The sequence below is a fragment of the Oncorhynchus gorbuscha genome, linkage group LG12 (assembly GCF_021184085.1).
Source record: "Oncorhynchus gorbuscha isolate QuinsamMale2020 ecotype Even-year linkage group LG12, OgorEven_v1.0, whole genome shotgun sequence".
Classification (NCBI taxonomy): domain Eukaryota; kingdom Metazoa; phylum Chordata; class Actinopteri; order Salmoniformes; family Salmonidae; genus Oncorhynchus; species Oncorhynchus gorbuscha.
Genome location: NC_060184.1, coordinates 62,019,450 through 62,036,666, shown reverse-complemented (window position 1 = coordinate 62,036,666; position 17,217 = coordinate 62,019,450). Strand labels below are relative to the sequence as shown.

General features: G+C 42.2%; 2 protein-coding genes across 3 annotated transcripts; both read left to right on the top strand.

Annotated features, from left to right (window-relative positions):
* Positions 1-625: 625 nt before the first annotated feature.
* Positions 626-3,518, top strand: fbxo45 (F-box protein 45). Of its 2 annotated transcripts, none has more exons than XM_046292539.1 (3): positions 626-1,273; positions 1,771-2,127; positions 2,574-3,518. In XM_046292539.1, exons 1-3 carry the CDS (start codon positions 956-958, stop codon positions 2,757-2,759), a joined length of 861 nt encoding a protein of 286 aa, XP_046148495.1. In that variant the 5' UTR covers positions 626-955; the 3' UTR covers positions 2,760-3,518. The 2 variants fall into 2 exon arrangements, with proteins under 2 accessions (XP_046148495.1, XP_046148494.1); XM_046292538.1 differs by having other exon boundaries at positions 2,553-3,518.
* A 2,903-nt stretch (positions 3,519-6,421) lies between these two features.
* nrros (negative regulator of reactive oxygen species) lies at positions 6,422-16,548 on the top strand. The gene is made up of 3 exons (XM_046292536.1): positions 6,422-6,557; positions 8,092-8,212; positions 14,362-16,548. The coding sequence occupies exons 2-3, from the start codon at positions 8,105-8,107 to the stop codon at positions 16,327-16,329; spliced, it is 2,076 nt and encodes a 691-aa protein (XP_046148492.1). The 5' UTR covers positions 6,422-6,557; positions 8,092-8,104; the 3' UTR covers positions 16,330-16,548.
* Positions 16,549-17,217: the final 669 nt, after the last annotated feature.

Sequence of the window (17,217 nt, the reverse complement as noted above, 5' to 3'; positions counted from 1 at the left end):
AAATAAATGTCACTAGAAAACAGGTTAATTAAACAAATGCAGCTACTGTTATTCTGCCTGCACTGTTTGAAGTTAGCCGTAGTTGGCTAGTTGGGAAGCAAGGGATAATAATGTTGCTAGCCAGTATAGCGATAGAACATTTAGAACCTACGACTGGGTCGCGTCCATAGGTACAGAACAAAAAGACTGAACGTCTGGGTTTTGTGTGTATAAGGTAGTTGTTGTGAAATTGTTAGATTACTTGTTGGTTATTACTGCATTGTCGGAACTAGAAGCACAAGCATTTTGCTACACTCGCATTAACATCTGCTAACCATGTGTATGTGACAAATAAAATTAGATTTGATTTAGGAACAAGTTGTATAAAAGTGATAATGTCCTCGAAGCTGGTGTTTTGGAGGATATGGCACCCGTGCCGATATCTTCCAAACAACGCCTTCGAGGGCATTATCACTTAATTAGGGCAACACACAAAATAGAAATTGACCATGTGAACAGATCTAGGATCAATCAGTAAACCATACTACAAATTTGAGGATGGACTCTTAAGGGGTAAAAATCTAAACTGACTGTAGATCAGCTGCGAGGGCCGCAGTATGACCGACGAAAGGTCCTAACAGGTACACAAAGTAAAATACACCTATTATAATTTAAGACAAAACGTTGATCATGGGATTATCTTTGTCTCCTTCTTTATAATTGAAGATGGCGGATCAGAATAAATATTTAATTTATAAATATATGTTTTATCATTGCCATACAAAAATGTCCGGGACCTGACTGGATTTCCACTTTACCAACCGGGTCTGGGTCTGGGTCCATCGAATTAAATGCCTGACAATATCACCGCCGTGATTTAGCTAGTATTTAGAAATGGTGCATTTTAATACATTTTAGTTAACAATTTATGCTGTAAAACACTGTTCATCGGTCGTTATTCTCAATTTAGCAAATAATGTCGGGAGCGGCCGCCGGAGGGGCGTCCTCTTGCATCGGCGCAGCCGCTGCCAGTTGTAGCTCAGCTGGGTCGTCCTATGTTGCAGCGGGCGGGGAAGTGGGAATAGCAGGCAGGCTACCTAGTCGGGTTCTGGAGCATGTGTTCTCCTATCTGGACTTGTATGATTTGATGCGGTGCTCGTTGGTGTGCTGGCACTGGAACAACTGCCTCGCTGATGAGAACAGCGAGGTGTGGCGGAGTCTGTGCGCTCGCTCTCTTAGTGAAGAGGCACTGCGTTCCGACATTCTTTGCAATCTGACAACATACAAGGGAAAGGTAGCAGCTACTAGCTAAGCTAATAACGTTTGTTTACTATTTGAATCCCGAAGTGAATGCCTATAGCTGTTGTTACAGATTTGGATTTCAATCCAGAAGATACCACATTGTGAAACGATCACAAACCCAATCAGCACACATTAACTTGCCATTCAATCATAGCCTAGGGTACTCATCAATGGTATGAGTCTCCCTGTGTGTCATGCACAGACTAGTGGCTAGCCGTCTATACACACACGCCCAGTTGTTTATATATGCAGAAACGCCAGCATTAACTACGATCCATAAGCATGTTGCAATCATTTCCTTGAATGAGATAATATTTTAAGTAAAATGGAATAGCAATGATTTTTGGTTGGCATGCATGTTGATTCTCTGGATAAGAGCGTCTGCTAAATGACTTAAATGTAAATGTAATGTAAATGATTCTGCTCTCAATCACTTGGATTTATGTCCTCTTCAAAACCCTAGCTCATCTTTGTCTGCCTCTCCTGCAGCTCAAGTCCTACCTGCACGCTCTGAGTTCCCACGACTGCTCACGCAACGTCTACATGAAGAAGAACGGTTTCACCCTTCACCGCAACCCCATCGCCCAGAGCACCGACGGAGCCCGTGGCAAGATCGGCTTCTCTGAGGGCCGCCATGCCTGGGAGATCTGGTGGGAGGGGCCCCTGGGGACCGTGGCAGTGATAGGCATTGCCACTAAGCGTGCTGCCATGCAATGCCAGGGCTATGTGGCCCTCCTGGGAAGTGACGACCAGAGCTGGGGCTGGAATCTGGTGGATAACAACCTGCTCCACAATGGGGAGGTGAACGGGAACTTCCCTCAGTGCAACAACGCACCCAAATACCAGGTAAGTTAATGTTTTTCTCCTGGGTCATATTGATAAGTGCACACCATAGCAAAATGTGTTGCAACGGAAACGACAGCTAAGCCGTGAGATTAGTGCCGGAGTTCAGGGACTTTGTCACCATGGGTAGGCTGGGTAGGCTGCAGACAGGAATAGACAACATATCTGTATGCATCAACTAAAAATGTTCAATTGAAGTTCTAAGCCATTGTTTTAAACTGATGACCCATCCCAATTAAGTGATTCTAGTTGAAATATTATAAACATTTATTGGTGGGATGAGTTAGGCCTGTGCAGTAGAATACATGTCAAGAAGAACGCTACCTTAAATTAGAAGTTCTCTCAACAGTAATCATGTTCAATTGCAGCGTGAAAGAGAAGCCATTCCCTGTATTGTAGCTGTTACTTATTGTTATATTACTTTCTAGTGTAATGGTGTCCATCCACAGATCGGGGAGAGGATACGAGTGATTCTTGACATGGATAACAAGACCTTGGCCTTCGAGAGAGGCTTTGAGTTTCTGGGAGTGGCCTTCAGAGGGCTGCCTAAAGCCTGCCTCTTCCCGGCTGTCTCAGCTGTCTATGGCAACACTGAGGTGACCATGGTCTACCTTGGCACGCCTCTGGATGGATAGCACCGCCACAACACCCGCTGGTGCCACGTCACATCAGGTGTGCCAAGGATAATGACTGATGGTTGACACCGAGAGGATTCTAAACGAACATTCCACAACCACAGGGATGGACTGCAAAATCAACATGGATGAGAGTGAACTATTGATGGACAAGAGGGTTTGACTAGGTTTTTGGGAAGTGATAATTGATAGAGGGTGGGGGACTGGGGGCTGTTTCAAAGGTGTTTCTGACTCAACGTGGATCCTATCCACATCAGCTGCTGGACCATTTTATTTACAGTACGGGAGGACTTTGCTTGTTTTTTTAAATGTTATTTTAGGAAGTAACAACACTGAGTCCTGTACATGCGGACGGTTTTATGATGTCTGTTCCTATGAGGCAAAACCAAATATGAACTGTGGCAAATAAAGACCAATCATAACGTGTGTGTGACAATGCAAGTTGTAACATTTCTAGAGTACACGTGTAACTGCCATGGATGGAACAGCAAGGGGGACACTTCAGAGGACTATACCGTATGGGACACTTGGAAAAGACTGCTTCAGTAGAAAAGCTAGTCATTGCAGTATAACTGAAACGTCTCCTCTCTTCAGATACATTGTATAGGAGAGCAGAAGTGAGGAGACCATGCTACTGTGAATCCATTTTAATTGTGGTGGTATTCATCATAGTATTTCATTATATTTATTTATAGGTTTTAATTCGTGGTACTATTGAAGAGGTCATGGAACCTTCAAAATAAAGTCTACCTGGTGTCAGTCTGTAATTGATTGATTGAGTGTTTCATAATGCTTCCACAAGAGGGCAATCATTGACTTCTATATTCTATATAAAATAAGAACCACCCAATGATATTTGTTGTGAAATCTGTGAATGTATTGTCATTTTTTTTAAATTGTATAAACTGCCTTAATTTTGCTGGACCCCTTGGCAGCAGCAGCTAATGGGGATCCATAATAAATACAAATAGGACATTATTTTACTTACTTCCCAAATTGAAAGCCACCTTTCAATGTATCTAGTCATATTGTACTCTCCCTTTTATCTACAATCAAATTATTGCTGTTTTGTCTGACTTTCTCATACAATTGGTGTTTGTGGGCTGAGTTAACTGCAGCACCATGAAATTTCCTATGCCCCAGGTGACAAGTGTTGGCAGGTTTCTGATATAAACTGAACAAAAATATAAATGCAACATGTAATGTGTTGGTCCCATGTTTCATGAGCTGAAATAAAAGATCCCAAGAATTTTCCATACTCACAAAAACCTTATTTCTCTCAAATTCTGGAACAAATTTGTTTATATCCCTTTGCCAAGATAATCCATCCACCTGACCGGTGTGGCAAATCAAGAAGCTGATTAAACAGCATGATCTTTATACCTTGTGCTGGGGACAATAAAATGCCACTCTAAAATGTGCAGTTTTGTCACAATACAATGCCACAGATGTCTCAAGTTTTCGGGGAGCGTGCAATTGGGAAAGTGACAGCAGGAATTTCCACCAGAACTTTTGCCAGAAAATGTCATGTTAATTTCCCTACCATAGGCTGACATCAGCAAACTGCTCGCCCACACAATGCCATACACACAGTCTGGCAACTGCCCGGTACAGTTGAAACCGAGATTAATCTGTAAAGAGCACACTTCTCCAGTGTGCCAGTGGTCATCGAAGGTGAGCATTTGCCCACTGAAGTCGGTTACGACACAGAACTGCAGTCAGGTCAAGACCCGTCCCAGGGAAGCTCATCTGCTTGCTCGTTGTCCTCACCAGGGTCTTGACCTGACTGCAGTTCTGCTTCGTAACCAACTTCAGTGGGCAAATGCTCACCTTCGATGGCTACTAGCACGCTGGAGAAGTGTGCCCTTCACAGATGAATCCCAGTTTCGATTGTACTGGGCAGATGCCAGACTGTGTATGGCGTCGTGTGGGGACAACAAACACAATTGCATTTTGTCGATAGCAATTTGAATAGACAAAGATACCGTGAAATTATTTTTCTAAGGTATCTGTGACCAACAGATGCATATCTGTATTCCTAGTCATGTGAAATCCATAGATTTGGGCCTAATACATTTATTTCAATTGACTGACTGCCTTATATGAACTGTAATTGTTGCATGATATGTTTATAATTTTGTTCAATATAGTTTTGACAATAATGTACCAGTTTGTCAAGCTTCCTAAGTGTGTTTGTGTGTGTTTCAACCACATGAAAGCTTAGCATGTCATTGGGGTTCTACCTCAATGCTGCACACACACTTTTGATGAGGGAGCATTTAATTTTTGTATTTTATTTAACCAGACAAGTCAGTTAAGATCAAATTCTTATTTACAATGACGGCCTACACCGGCCAAACCCGACGACACTGGGCCAATTGTACGCCACGTTATGGGACTCCAAATCACAGCCAGTTGTGATACAGCCTGAATTCAAACCAGGGTGTCTGCAGTGATACCTCTAGCACTGAGATGCAGTGCCTTAGACCTCTGCACCACTCGGGAGCCCATGAGGGATGTCTGTGTTTGTAGTTTCTACTGTGTACAGTTTTTAAAACAGGCATAAATGTGTTTTTCTAAATAGGATATTGGAAGAAAAGAGATTAGGCTTAATATTTGAAGGGATGCCAAGCCTATGAAAAATGAATGTCAACTGAATTAATGAATTCAACTGAGCATAAAGCTGGCTTCATTTGCCAATCACTTAATCAAGTCAGAAATTAGAACGAGAGGAGAGGACTCATTGCATGAAAACGGGAAGGAAGCCCCAACAAATCACCACTGCGATGGCAGCTCCATCACTTCCTGATTCTAATTCCCTATTCTAATTCCAGAACTATGGGAAAATACGACACAAACTATGCTGTAGGCCGCAGAATTAAACGTAATTACCAGTACTTTCTCAGTGTGTGTGTGTGGAGAGAGAGTGCGCATGGGGAGCAGCAATTTTAATCTGTTTTGTGGTAAACTCGTATGTCATGGTCAGTAAGTTCACAACCAGGTACTATGCTACTGATAACAAGCCGTGTTTCTCTTCCAATGGTTCATGGTAAATGAGAGGGCTGGTTGAGTATTTACAGTGTAAATGTCAGTATGACGTGTCAAAGTAGCTGAACAAAACACAAATAATCAAATCGTTCCCTTGGCTGTTGCAAAAGTGTCAGCTAGGCAGGAAGGGTGTGAATGTTTAGTGGTTTCCTCTCTGTAGTATCTGATGTTCAGAAACAGGAGTTGGAGAGTGAGAGGTGAGAATGGGGTTTGTCGGTAGGTTTTTGTAGTAGCCAAGATAAGCCTACACAAACACATGCACACACAAATCATGATTGCAGGTTTCCAATTATACCAGGGTTTTTTTTGTGAGAGGATGAAGTGCTTCACATTGCAAAAGTTTTTTTTTTTAACAGAATTCCCAAATAGAAACAGATAGGTTAGAAAGTTGCATTTGATGTAAGTCTATTATCTGCAAATAACACAAGTTGACACTGATGTACTATGGACATGCATCACAAAAAAATACAGGGAATCTTCTAGTTCCAATGCAACATGTACAGGACATGCATGTCTCTGACCTAGGCCTGCGAACCTATATATATAATCTTGCTTGTCCATGTGACTTTGGTTTCCGTTGCTTGCCTGCTTCCGCAAATACTAAAAGCACCGCTCAGCTATGTAGAGAACACACACCGCTCCACATAGATGAGAACCGACTTACAGACCGACGCTGCGTCGAACAAACCAGAGAATATGGTCAGGAGCTCAACCGTCAGTGGCTTGAATAACACACACCAAACCACCAGCGTAAGTAGTAGATGCATGGCGCCTTGTGCACTTGCTCTACCTGTGCGTGACCTATCTACACTCAACAGCGTCTGACAAAGTAATGAATGAATAACATCAGCGCAAATGGCACACTTCTCAGTACGTGCTTGTAATATTAGAACAGAAAGTGTGACTTTGAATGTATTGTCATTCATGCTCTTAAGTCAAGGAATGTTACTTTGTAGCTTAATATCCTTATCGTTATACAGCCTATGCTAATTCGTTGTATTCCTCAATCTGCTTATAAATTGATAATAAACGATTAGTTTATTTGACTATTAGTTAACGTCTTGTAAAGCATTATACTGTGCATTATCTGTTCAGATATGTAATATGTCAATTCAATATTTTGGATTTATAAGTAGATTTATATATTATTCCTTATTAATGTATTTGATTACTACAGTAGTGGAGAGTTCAAAAGGTAGTCGCACTCAAACCATGATAAGGACTAACCCTGAGGCTGAGATACCAAAAATTATAAAGGCCTACTTAATTTAATCAATGCTCAAAAGAATACAAAGGGTGACAGTGAAATGTGTTAAAAATTAAACATAAAATAACTTACGTTTCAGACAAGCATGTATTAAATTAAGTATGTTCTTTTTGCGTCTCAGCCTCCTTGGGTTATTCATGTTCATGGTTTGAGTGCGAATACCTTTTGAACTCTCGGTATATACAGTATTACAGTACAGTATTGATCAGATGTAATGGTTGCAGTATAAAAATAATTAATTGAACGCTTTATCAAGGTTAAAAGATAACGGAGATATACAGCTGTTATTCTGTTTTTATGGTTGAGAGACTGCGTTGGTGTTATATTGTCTGGCATACACTCAGTGGCCAGTTTATTAGGTACAGCCATCTAGTACCAGGTCGGACCCCCTTCCTTGCCCCCAGAACAGCCTGAATTCTCTGTTGCATGAAAACATTGCTTAATCGGTATCAAGGGAACTAATGTGGGCCAGGAAACATTCCCCACACCATTACATCACCACCACTAGCCTGTACAGTTGACACAAGGCAGGTTGGGGCCATGGACTCATGCTGCTTATGCCAAATCCTGACTGCCATCAGCATGACGCAACAGGAACCGGGATTCGTCAAACCAGGCAATGTTTTTCCACTCCTCAATTGTCCCGTGTTGGCAATCACGTGCCCAATGGAACTGCTTCTTCTTGTTTTCAGCTGATTGCAGTGGAACCCGGTGTGGTCGTCTGCTGCAATAGCCCATCTGTGACAAGGACCGACGAGTTGTGCATTCCAAGATGTTGTTCTGCACACCACTGTTGTACTGTGCCGTTATTTGCCTGTTTGTGGCCCGTCTGGTAACTTGCACTATTCTTGCCATTCTCCTTCAACCTCTCATCAACGAGCTGTTTTCGCCCACAGGACTTCCCGCTGACTGGACATTTTTTGTTTGTCACACCACTGAGTTTGGGAAAACCTGACATAGATTACCTCTCATTTTCTGAGTCTCAGTCGTCTCCTGCTCCCCTTCTCTCCTCCACAGTGAGGATGTTAAGATGCCCATCCAAGGCCTACTCCCTACCCTGGTCTGTCTCACCATCTGGACCCTGTGGAGCCTGCTAATACCTGCCCTCAGCCACCCTCACCACAGCCTCTGCAGACTGGTAAGAGCTACATTTCTTGAACAAGCTTATTAGAGCGTAGAGGAGAAAATATACACTCTAAAAAGAATGTTCCTATAGGCACCTCCAGGGCTTCCTCTAATTGCAGCTCCAGTGGAACCCCTAAAGGTGCCTCCTGGAACCTTTTCCCTTTGGAACTTTTTAGGTTTTAAGGATCCTGTAGGAACCTTTTATGTCCCATGTATTCTCTTATGAATAATATAAATAATAATACTATTAATACTAATAATACAAATAACATTGAGTGGCACACTTAGTCACAAATGAATTTGATTGACTTTGAAAGTCACAGAAATCCAAATATGCAATCAATAAATAAAGCACAATGCCAACTGTTGACAAACATTCATATTTAATGTGTATCTACAACAAGATAGGAGCCTATACTCATCTGAATCTTGTGAGAAAATACAATAACTATTGTCATCAACAAGACAAATAAAATAAAAACATTTTACTGATAAAAATTATATGTTTAGACACATGGAGAATATTTCACAGGTCAATAATAAAACTCATAGGCATGTATAGCACATTGAATAACAGCTTTTCTAAGTAGTTTCTAAATTGTATACGGTGAGGGTCTGAAATTATTGACATCCTTGATGAAGATGAGCAAATGTTTTATACTAATACAATTGCTCAGAGAAAGAGATGAGTTGAAGAACACATTGGGATGAATTTTAGACCATTCCTCCATATAGAATATTTCTAGATCCTTGATATAATTAGATCTGCCCTTATGGACTGCCCTCTTCAATTCAAACCACATGTTTTCAATGGGTTTCAGATCCGGAGACAGATGGCCTTTGCAAAAAAAATTTTTTTTTATGTGTGCTTGGGGTTATTGTCTTGCTTCAAGATGGCCACCATTGTTCCTATACTCATGAATGCAAAGGTAACTGAACTAAATGACTATCGCCTCGTAGCACTGACTTCTGTCCTCATGAAGTGCTTTGAGAGACCAGTCAAGGATCATATCACTTCCACCTGACCTGTCACCCTAGACCCACTTCAATTTGCTTACCGCCCCAATAGGTCCACAGACGATGCAATCACCATCACACTGCACACTGCCCTATCCCATCTGGACAAGAGGAATACCTATGTAAGAATTCTGTTCATTGAGTCCAGCTCAGCATTCCATACCATAGTACCCTCCAAGCCCATCATTAAGCTCGAGGCCCTGGTTCTGAACCCCGCCATGTGCAATTGTGTCCTGGACTTCCTGACAGGCCTCCCCCAGGTTGTGAAGGTGGGAAACAACACCTCCACTTTCGCTGATCCTCAACACTGGTGCCCCACAAGGGTGCATGCTCAGCCCCCTCCTGTACTCCCTGTTCACCCATGACTGTGTGGCCATGCACGCCTCAAACTCAATCATCACGTTTGCAGACAACACAACAGTAGTAGGCTTGATTACCAACAACGACGAGACGGACTACAGGGAGGAGGTGAGGGCTCTGGGAGAGTGGTGTCAGGAAAATAACCTGTAACCAAACATCAACAAAACAAAGAAGATGATCGTGGACTTCAAGAAACAGCAGAGGGAGCACTCCCCTATCCACATCAACGGGACAGCAGTGGAGAAGGTGGAAAGTTTTAAGTTCCTCGGTGTACATACATTTGAAGTCGGAAGTTTACATAGACCTTAGCCAAATACATTTAAACTCATTTTTTCACAAATCCAGACATTTAATCACAGTAAAAATTCCCTGTCTTAGGTCAGTTAGGATCACCACTTTATTTTAAGAATGTGAAATGTCAGAATAATAGTAGAGTGATTTATTTCAGCTTTTATTTCTTTCATCACATTCCTAGTGGGTCAGAAGTTTGCATACACTCAATTAGTATTTGGCCTTTAAATTGTTTACCTTGGGTCAAACGTTTTGGGTAGCCTTCCCCAAGGTTCCTGCAATAAGTTGGGTGAATTTTGGGCCATTCCTATTGACAGAGCTGGTGTAACTGATTGGTTGGCCTCCTTGCTCGCATGCACTTTTTTAGTTCTGCCCACTAATTGTCTATGAGATTGAGGTCAGGGCTTTGTGATGGCCACTCCAATATCTTGACTTTGTTGTTCTTAAGCCATTTTGCCACAACTTTTGAAGTATGCTTGGTGTCATTGTCCATTTGAAAGACCCATTTGCGACCAAGCTTTTTTTGAGATGTTGCTTCAATATATCCACATAGTTTTCCCTCCTCATGATGCCATCTATTTGTGAAGTGCACCAGTCCCTCCTGCAGCAAAGCACCCCCACAACATGATGCTGCCACACCCGTGCTTCACGGTTGGGATGGTGTTCTTCGGCTTGCAAGCCTCCCTTTTTCCTCCAAATATAACGATAGTCATTATGGCCAAACAATTCTATTTTTGTTTCATCAGACCAGAGGACATTTCTCCAAAACGTACGATCTTTGTCCCCATGTGCAGTTGCAAATGGTAGTCTGGCTTTTTTATGGCGGTTTTGGAGCAGTGGCTTCTTCCTTGCTGAGTGACCTTTCAGGTTATGTCGATATAGGACCCGTTTTACTGTGGATATAGATACTTTTGTACCTGTTTCTTCCAGCATCTTCACAAGGTTGTTTTACTGCGCTGTTGTTCTGTGATTGATTTGCACTTTTTGCATCCAAGTACGTTCATCTCTAGGAGACAGAACGCGTCTCCTTCCTGAGTGGTATGACGGCTGTGTGGTCCCATGGTGTTTATACTTGCGTATTATTGTTTGTACAGATGAACGTGGTACCTTCAGGCTTTTGGAAATTGCTCCCAAGGATGAACCAGACTTGTGGAGGTTTTGGCTGATTTCTTTTGATTTCCCCATGAAGCCAAGCAAAGACGCACTGAGTTTGAAGGTAGGCCTTGAAATACATCCACAGGTATACCTCCAGTTGACTCAAATTATGTCAGTTAGCCTTTCAGAAGCTTCTAAAGCCATGACATATTTTTCTGGTGTTTTTTCCAAGCTTTCCAAGCTGTTGAAAGGCACAGTCAACTGAGTGTATGTAAACGTCTGACCCATTGGAATTGTGATAGTGAAATAATCTGTCTGTAAGCAATTGTTGGAAAAATGACTTGTGTCATGCACAAAGTAGATGTCCTAACCGACTTGCCAAAACCATAGTTTGTTTACAAGAAATTTGTAGAGTGGTTAAAAAAACTAGTTTTAATGACTCCAACTTAATTGTATGTAAACTTCCGACTTCAACTGTATCACTGACAAACTGAAATGTTCCACCGACACAGACAGTGTGGTGAAGAAGGTGCAACAGCACTTCTTCAACCTCAGGGGGCTGAAGAAATTTGGCTTGTCACCTAAAACCCTCACAAACTTTTACAGATGCACTATTGAGAGCATCCTGTCAGGCTGCATCACCACCTGGTACGGCAACTGCACCACCCACAACCTCAGGGCTCTCCAGAGGGTGGTGCGGTCTGCATAAAGCATCACCGGGGCAAACTACCTGCCCTCCAGGACACCTATAGCACCCAATTTCACAGGAAGGCCAAAAAGATAATCAAAGACAACAACCACCCAAGCCACTGCCTGTTCAACCTGCTTGTCATCTAGAAGGCGAGGTCAGTACAGGTGCATCAAAGCTGGGACTGAGCAACTGAAAAACAGCTTCTATCTCAAGGCCATCAGACTGCTAAACAGCCATCACTGGCACAGAGAGGCTGCTGCCTATATACGCAGACTGTAAATCATTGGCCACTTTAATAAATGGAACACTAGTCACTTTTAATAATGTCACTTTAATAATGTTTACGTATCTTGCATTACTCATCTCGTATGTATATACTGTATTCTAAACTATAAACTGTATCTTAGTCTATGCCGATCTGACATTGCTCGTCCATATATTTATATCTTCTTAATTCCATTCCTTTACTTAGATTTATGTGTATTAGGTATTTGTTGTGAACTTGTTAGATATTACTTGTTAGATATTGCTGCACTGTCAACTAGAAGCACAAGTATTTTGCTACACCCGCAATAACATCTGCTAAACATGTATGTGGCCAATAAAATGGGATTTTATTTTATTTGGAAGAGCCACTCCTGGCAGAGGCAACCAGCTTTTTGGCTAAAATATCCTGGTGCTGGGTATAGTTCATGATGTCGTTGACCTTTAACAAGGGCCCAAGGACCAGTGGAAGCAAAATAGCCCACTAACATCAAAAATCCACCACTATATTTTATGGGTTATTTTCTGCTTATGCAGACACACAACCCAAAACCCATAACTAGCCAAAAAGCTCTATTTTCATGTCATCCAACAACTGTAAACGGCAGGAGTTTGCTAAACAGCGGTGGCACTTGGATTGGAATTGGTGCTTTGGTCAGATGACATGAAAATAGAGCACACCAGTGGTGGGTTTGGCGTCAAAATGAGAGTACATGAGAGAAAACGTACATAGTAAAATATGAATGTACCCAGGAAAATGTACCCCCCCCCCAATCATACGTTAGCAAAAATGTCTTATCAAGTAAATTAAGTAACATGAGTAGACTTGGTAGATAGTTGTTCATTATTTTGACCCCCCCCCACATTATAATTGGAAGAGAAAGTGTAAACTCTAATATAGCCTATTAGACAGAAAGGTACTCCAAACACTTTTGCAGCTGTTCGCAAAAATGTATGTCCAAGGTAAGGAAACTTACCAGCATCCAGCGTCACTTGCTACATTGGTAGACTATTCATAGGTGTGTGAGTGTAATTGGCTCCAATTAGTGTAATTTGCTCAATATTAGGAGTTAAAGGTCCAGTGCAGTCAAAAATGAGATTTCTCTTGTGTTTTATATACACTGAGTGTACAAAACATTAGGAACACCTTTCTGATATTGAGTTGCACCCCCTTTTGCCCTCAGACAGCCTCAATTTGTCGGGGCATGAACTACAAGGTGTAGAAAGCGTTCCATAGATATGCTGGCCCATGTTGACTTCCCACAGTTTTGTCAAGTTGGCTGGATATCCTTTCGGTGGTGAACCATTCTTGATACACAACGGGAATCTGTAAAAATACTGTGAAATTGTGAAAATGATGATAATACCCTTTTAGTGTAAGAGCTGTTTGAAAAGACCGCCTGAAATTTCTGCCTGTTTTGGTGGGAGGGAGTTTTGGCGTTCCATGGTGACATCACCATGCAATGAATTAGTTAATTGACCAATAGGAAAGAGTTCCAAGCCTCTCTGCCAATAATAGCACATTTTCAGTCTTCCTCTCCCCACTCAAACCACTCCCAGACATTGCTAGCAAGATTCTTGCTTGAGAAATTGCTGTTTGCTAAGAATAAATGTTTGATTCTTTTTGACCATTTTAATTTAAAACAATCACAGTAAGGTACTTAATTGTTACCCAGAAATGATTTGATATTGAGATAAATGCGGCTGCATTGGTACTTTAAGAAATAAGTTGACATCATTAGAAATAAGATATCCTCCTCTTTTCTACTGTAGGTATGTAATTCAAAATGATTGCTAGCGATATTCATTTTTTATGCACTATTTTTGAGGATCCCCTGCAGTTGCTTGGGCTGCGGACCCCCGGTTGAATACCCCTGGTCTATGATCTCTCCCAATGTGTTCTCCAACTCATAAAATATATCAGAAAAAGGCTCCGTTTTTTTGGAGCCTACAACATAGCTCAGTATTTGAAATAGTTGTTTTATACAGTCATTTTTGTTCATCTCGATCAAGGGTGTCAATCATTTCAGGTCCCACTGTAACTCTCACTGACAATAATAAACATACAATACCGAGTAAAGAAAGTTCCTTCGAAATATGAATTTCAGAGCTTGTGGTTCTCACTGAAAGCTGTGAAAAAGTGCCTCTGATGACATTTTCATAAGAAATGCAGCATACACTCTGGTTTCTGAAGGGAAGAGAGAGCATATGTTACCACAATAGATATAAGCAAAGGTAATTCTATCATGGAAACTGCTGCTACTGCTGGTTCTCAGGGTTTCCGTTCATGCATACATGAAATACTTTTTATACCCTCGTATACTCTCTGGTCTGATTTGTGGTATAATACTTTGCTGTTTTAAAGTATTTTAACATATAAAATGAAGTATTTTCAATTGTATTGATCTCGCATACACTGCATTTATCTCCCTTTCTCCTTACAGACCCAAAAGATTGCTCTCTGTAGTGATAGTGAGATCTCATCTGTGCCGAGGGACCTACCGGACAACATAGAGGAACTCCACCTGACCCATAACCACATTCAGATGCTACAAGATGACTCCCTCTCCCGCTACATCTCCCTTCGCACTCTAAGCTGTGCAAAAAACCGCTTGGAGACAGTGGGGTCAAAACTCTTTCACAACTCACCTCATCTAGAGAGCCTCAATCTAGCTGCCAATCAACTTCACGTTGGATACCAGGAAACTAGCAGGGCACTGCTCACCCTGTCTAGACTCAAAGTTCTGGATCTGTCAGAAAACCAGCTTACAAACGACATAGCTTCGGTCCTCCTCCAGAATATGACATCCCTGGAGTACCTCAACCTTTCCAGGAACCTCCTGCTGAGGCTGGACGAAAGTTCCTTCAGCGACCTCCACCAGCTCAGAGAGCTGGACCTGCAGAGGAACATGCTGTTTGAGATCGTTGATGCCTTTGACCACCTGCACAAGCTCCAGAGACTAAACCTGGCCTTCAACCACCTGGCCTGCCTGATGGACTTCGACATGACCCAGCTCGTGGTGCTCAACGCAAGTCACAACAACATTGAGTGGTTCATAGCCAACCAGGACCTCCAGGAAACTTTCCAGCTGGAGACCCTGGATCTCACCAACAACAACCTCCTTTTCTTCCCCTTCCTTCCCATCCAGAGCCGCCTGAGGAACCTCCATCTGTCCCAGAACAGGGTGAGCTTCTACGAACACCTGGCAGACACCGCTGGCTACCCAAACTGGACCAACAGTGTCCAGTTCTTCAACCTGAGGGGCAACGTGACCAATGTCACAGCCCAGCTGTGGGACGAGAGCCTTCACGGTGACATCTCCTCTCTAGTCCTGCTGGATCTGAGTGGAAATCAGGTGGGCTACTTCCCCCAAGGGTTTATCAGCAAAATGCCTAGCCTGGTCAGGCTCAGGATGCAGACAAACTGTCTTGAGGTTTTAAATCTAACACTGGAAAAACTTCCAGGGACGTTGTACGAGTTGGATGTGAGCAACAATAGATTGACGGAGCTCCATGCTGACCAAGGTAGTTTAAGTGAGTTAGGAAAACTGAGCTATCTCAACCTGAGCCAGAATGACCTGCAGAGTCTTCCTCCTAGACTGTTCTCCTCTCTCACCAGCATCAGCTCTGTGGATATCAGCTTTAACAGAATTGGCATATGCCCCCTTGAGGAATGGGGAGGGAACAGAGATGGGGGTAACCAATCAGACTGTGTTGTTTGGAGAAACATTATCTCCCTGAGACAGCTCCACCTATCAGGGTGCAACCTGGGGAGACTGCCGTCGTCAGCATTCACAGGGACACCTCTAACACACCTGGAGTTGTCTAACAACCCAGAACTCAACATTGGGCCCAGATCGATAGTAGGCCTCAGCAGAACTTTACACCATCTAGGATTGGGAAACACAGGCCTGAGAGACTTTGACTTCTCCCATTTCCACCACTTAAAGTCTTTGAACATTTCCAGAAACTCTCTTACTCAGCTCCCTGCTTCACTGCAACGCCTTGAGCTGAGGCTGCTGGACCTGAGGGACAACAAACTTAACACTGTCCCCTCAGATCAGGCTAACACATTATCCTTGAAACTACAGACTGTTTTTCTTAATGGAAACACTTTCAACTGCTGCCAGTTGGACTGGTACAGGACGTTTGAGAGGGCGAAAACGGTCAATATCATCGACCTCTCAGACATTTCATGTCAGGATCTGACAAAAAATACACACAAAGTGGTGTTTTTAGACCCTTTAATGTGTGGTGGGAGTGAGGAGGAGTCTGTATACTGGTACATCCTGTTGTTTATCGTACCTGTCCTCTGCCTGGTTGGGATTTCTGTCATCTTCCTGCTCACCTTCAGGCCCAGACTGCTTCCCAAGGCCATTAAAAATAAATGCCGGAGGCCCACGTCATACTGACATTTCAGTCACCTTCCCTGTGTTGTGGAAGAAAGGTCAAATGATTAAGACAATGTGGTACATTCTGTCCAAGTGTGATGTTTTGCACATGGGTCGTTCCATGTCATTTCAGCAAGTCATGACGTCCACCATCTCAGATTGTTCTGAAATCGTTTCTGTAGTTAGAAACAGATACGGGGTGGCAGATAGCCTAGTGGTTTGAGCGTTGGACTAGTAACCGAAAGGTTGCAAGATCAAATCCCAGAGCTGACAAGGTAAACATCTGTTGTTCTGCCCCTGAAGAAGGCAGTTAACCCACTGTTCCTAGGCCGTCATTGAAAATAAGAATTTTGCCTAGTTAAATAAAGGTTAAGTAAGAGAAGCATTCCGGAAACATTATTTTGTTGAAAAATAATTGGATCTCTGAGAAATTAAGCTAATTGATTGCACCCAAATTGACCACTTTAATTTATAGGATTCATTATAATATTCAATAATTATAGTACCAAATTATTTTCTAACAATGAGTAAGACGTGAGAAATCCTCACACCAATCCCAACCCAGCAAAGAGTATATAATATCAGTTCTCTATGTTTGACAGGTAGTTTGGAGTTGCGGCTCTGAGCATTGTTTCTTCATCCTATGTAATGTATTCTCAGTGAATTTGGTTGAATTTGGTTGTTGTTAGGTTACAAAACTAACAAAACCTTTCTCCTGATATTACCATATCCAATGCAAGTCAAATGTACCTATATCAGCATTTTTGCACTTCATATCCAAATAATCTATAAGTCACATCATTTACATTTTTAAATACTTTAGGATGATTTGGAGATGAAGTGTAAAAATGCTAATATAGGTACCAGGATGTAGGATGGGACATACAGTGCCTTCAAAAAGTATTCACA

Excerpts from the sequence above, each read along its gene's own strand:
- fbxo45 (XM_046292538.1), top strand. The coding sequence starts at position 956 with ATGTCGGGAGCGGCCGCCGGAGGGGCGTCCTCTTGCATCGGCGCAGCC. Across the intron at positions 1,274-1,770 it reads TGACAACATACAAGGGAAAG|CTCAAGTCCTACCTGCACGC; the intron begins GTAGCAGCTACT and ends CCTCTCCTGCAG. Across the intron at positions 2,128-2,552 it reads ACAACGCACCCAAATACCAG|TGTAATGGTGTCCATCCACA; the intron begins GTAAGTTAATGT and ends ATTACTTTCTAG.
- nrros (XM_046292536.1), top strand. The coding sequence starts at position 8,105 with ATGCCCATCCAAGGCCTACTCCCTACCCTGGTCTGTCTCACCATCTGG. Across the intron at positions 8,213-14,361 it reads ACCACAGCCTCTGCAGACTG|ACCCAAAAGATTGCTCTCTG; the intron begins GTAAGAGCTACA and ends TTCTCCTTACAG.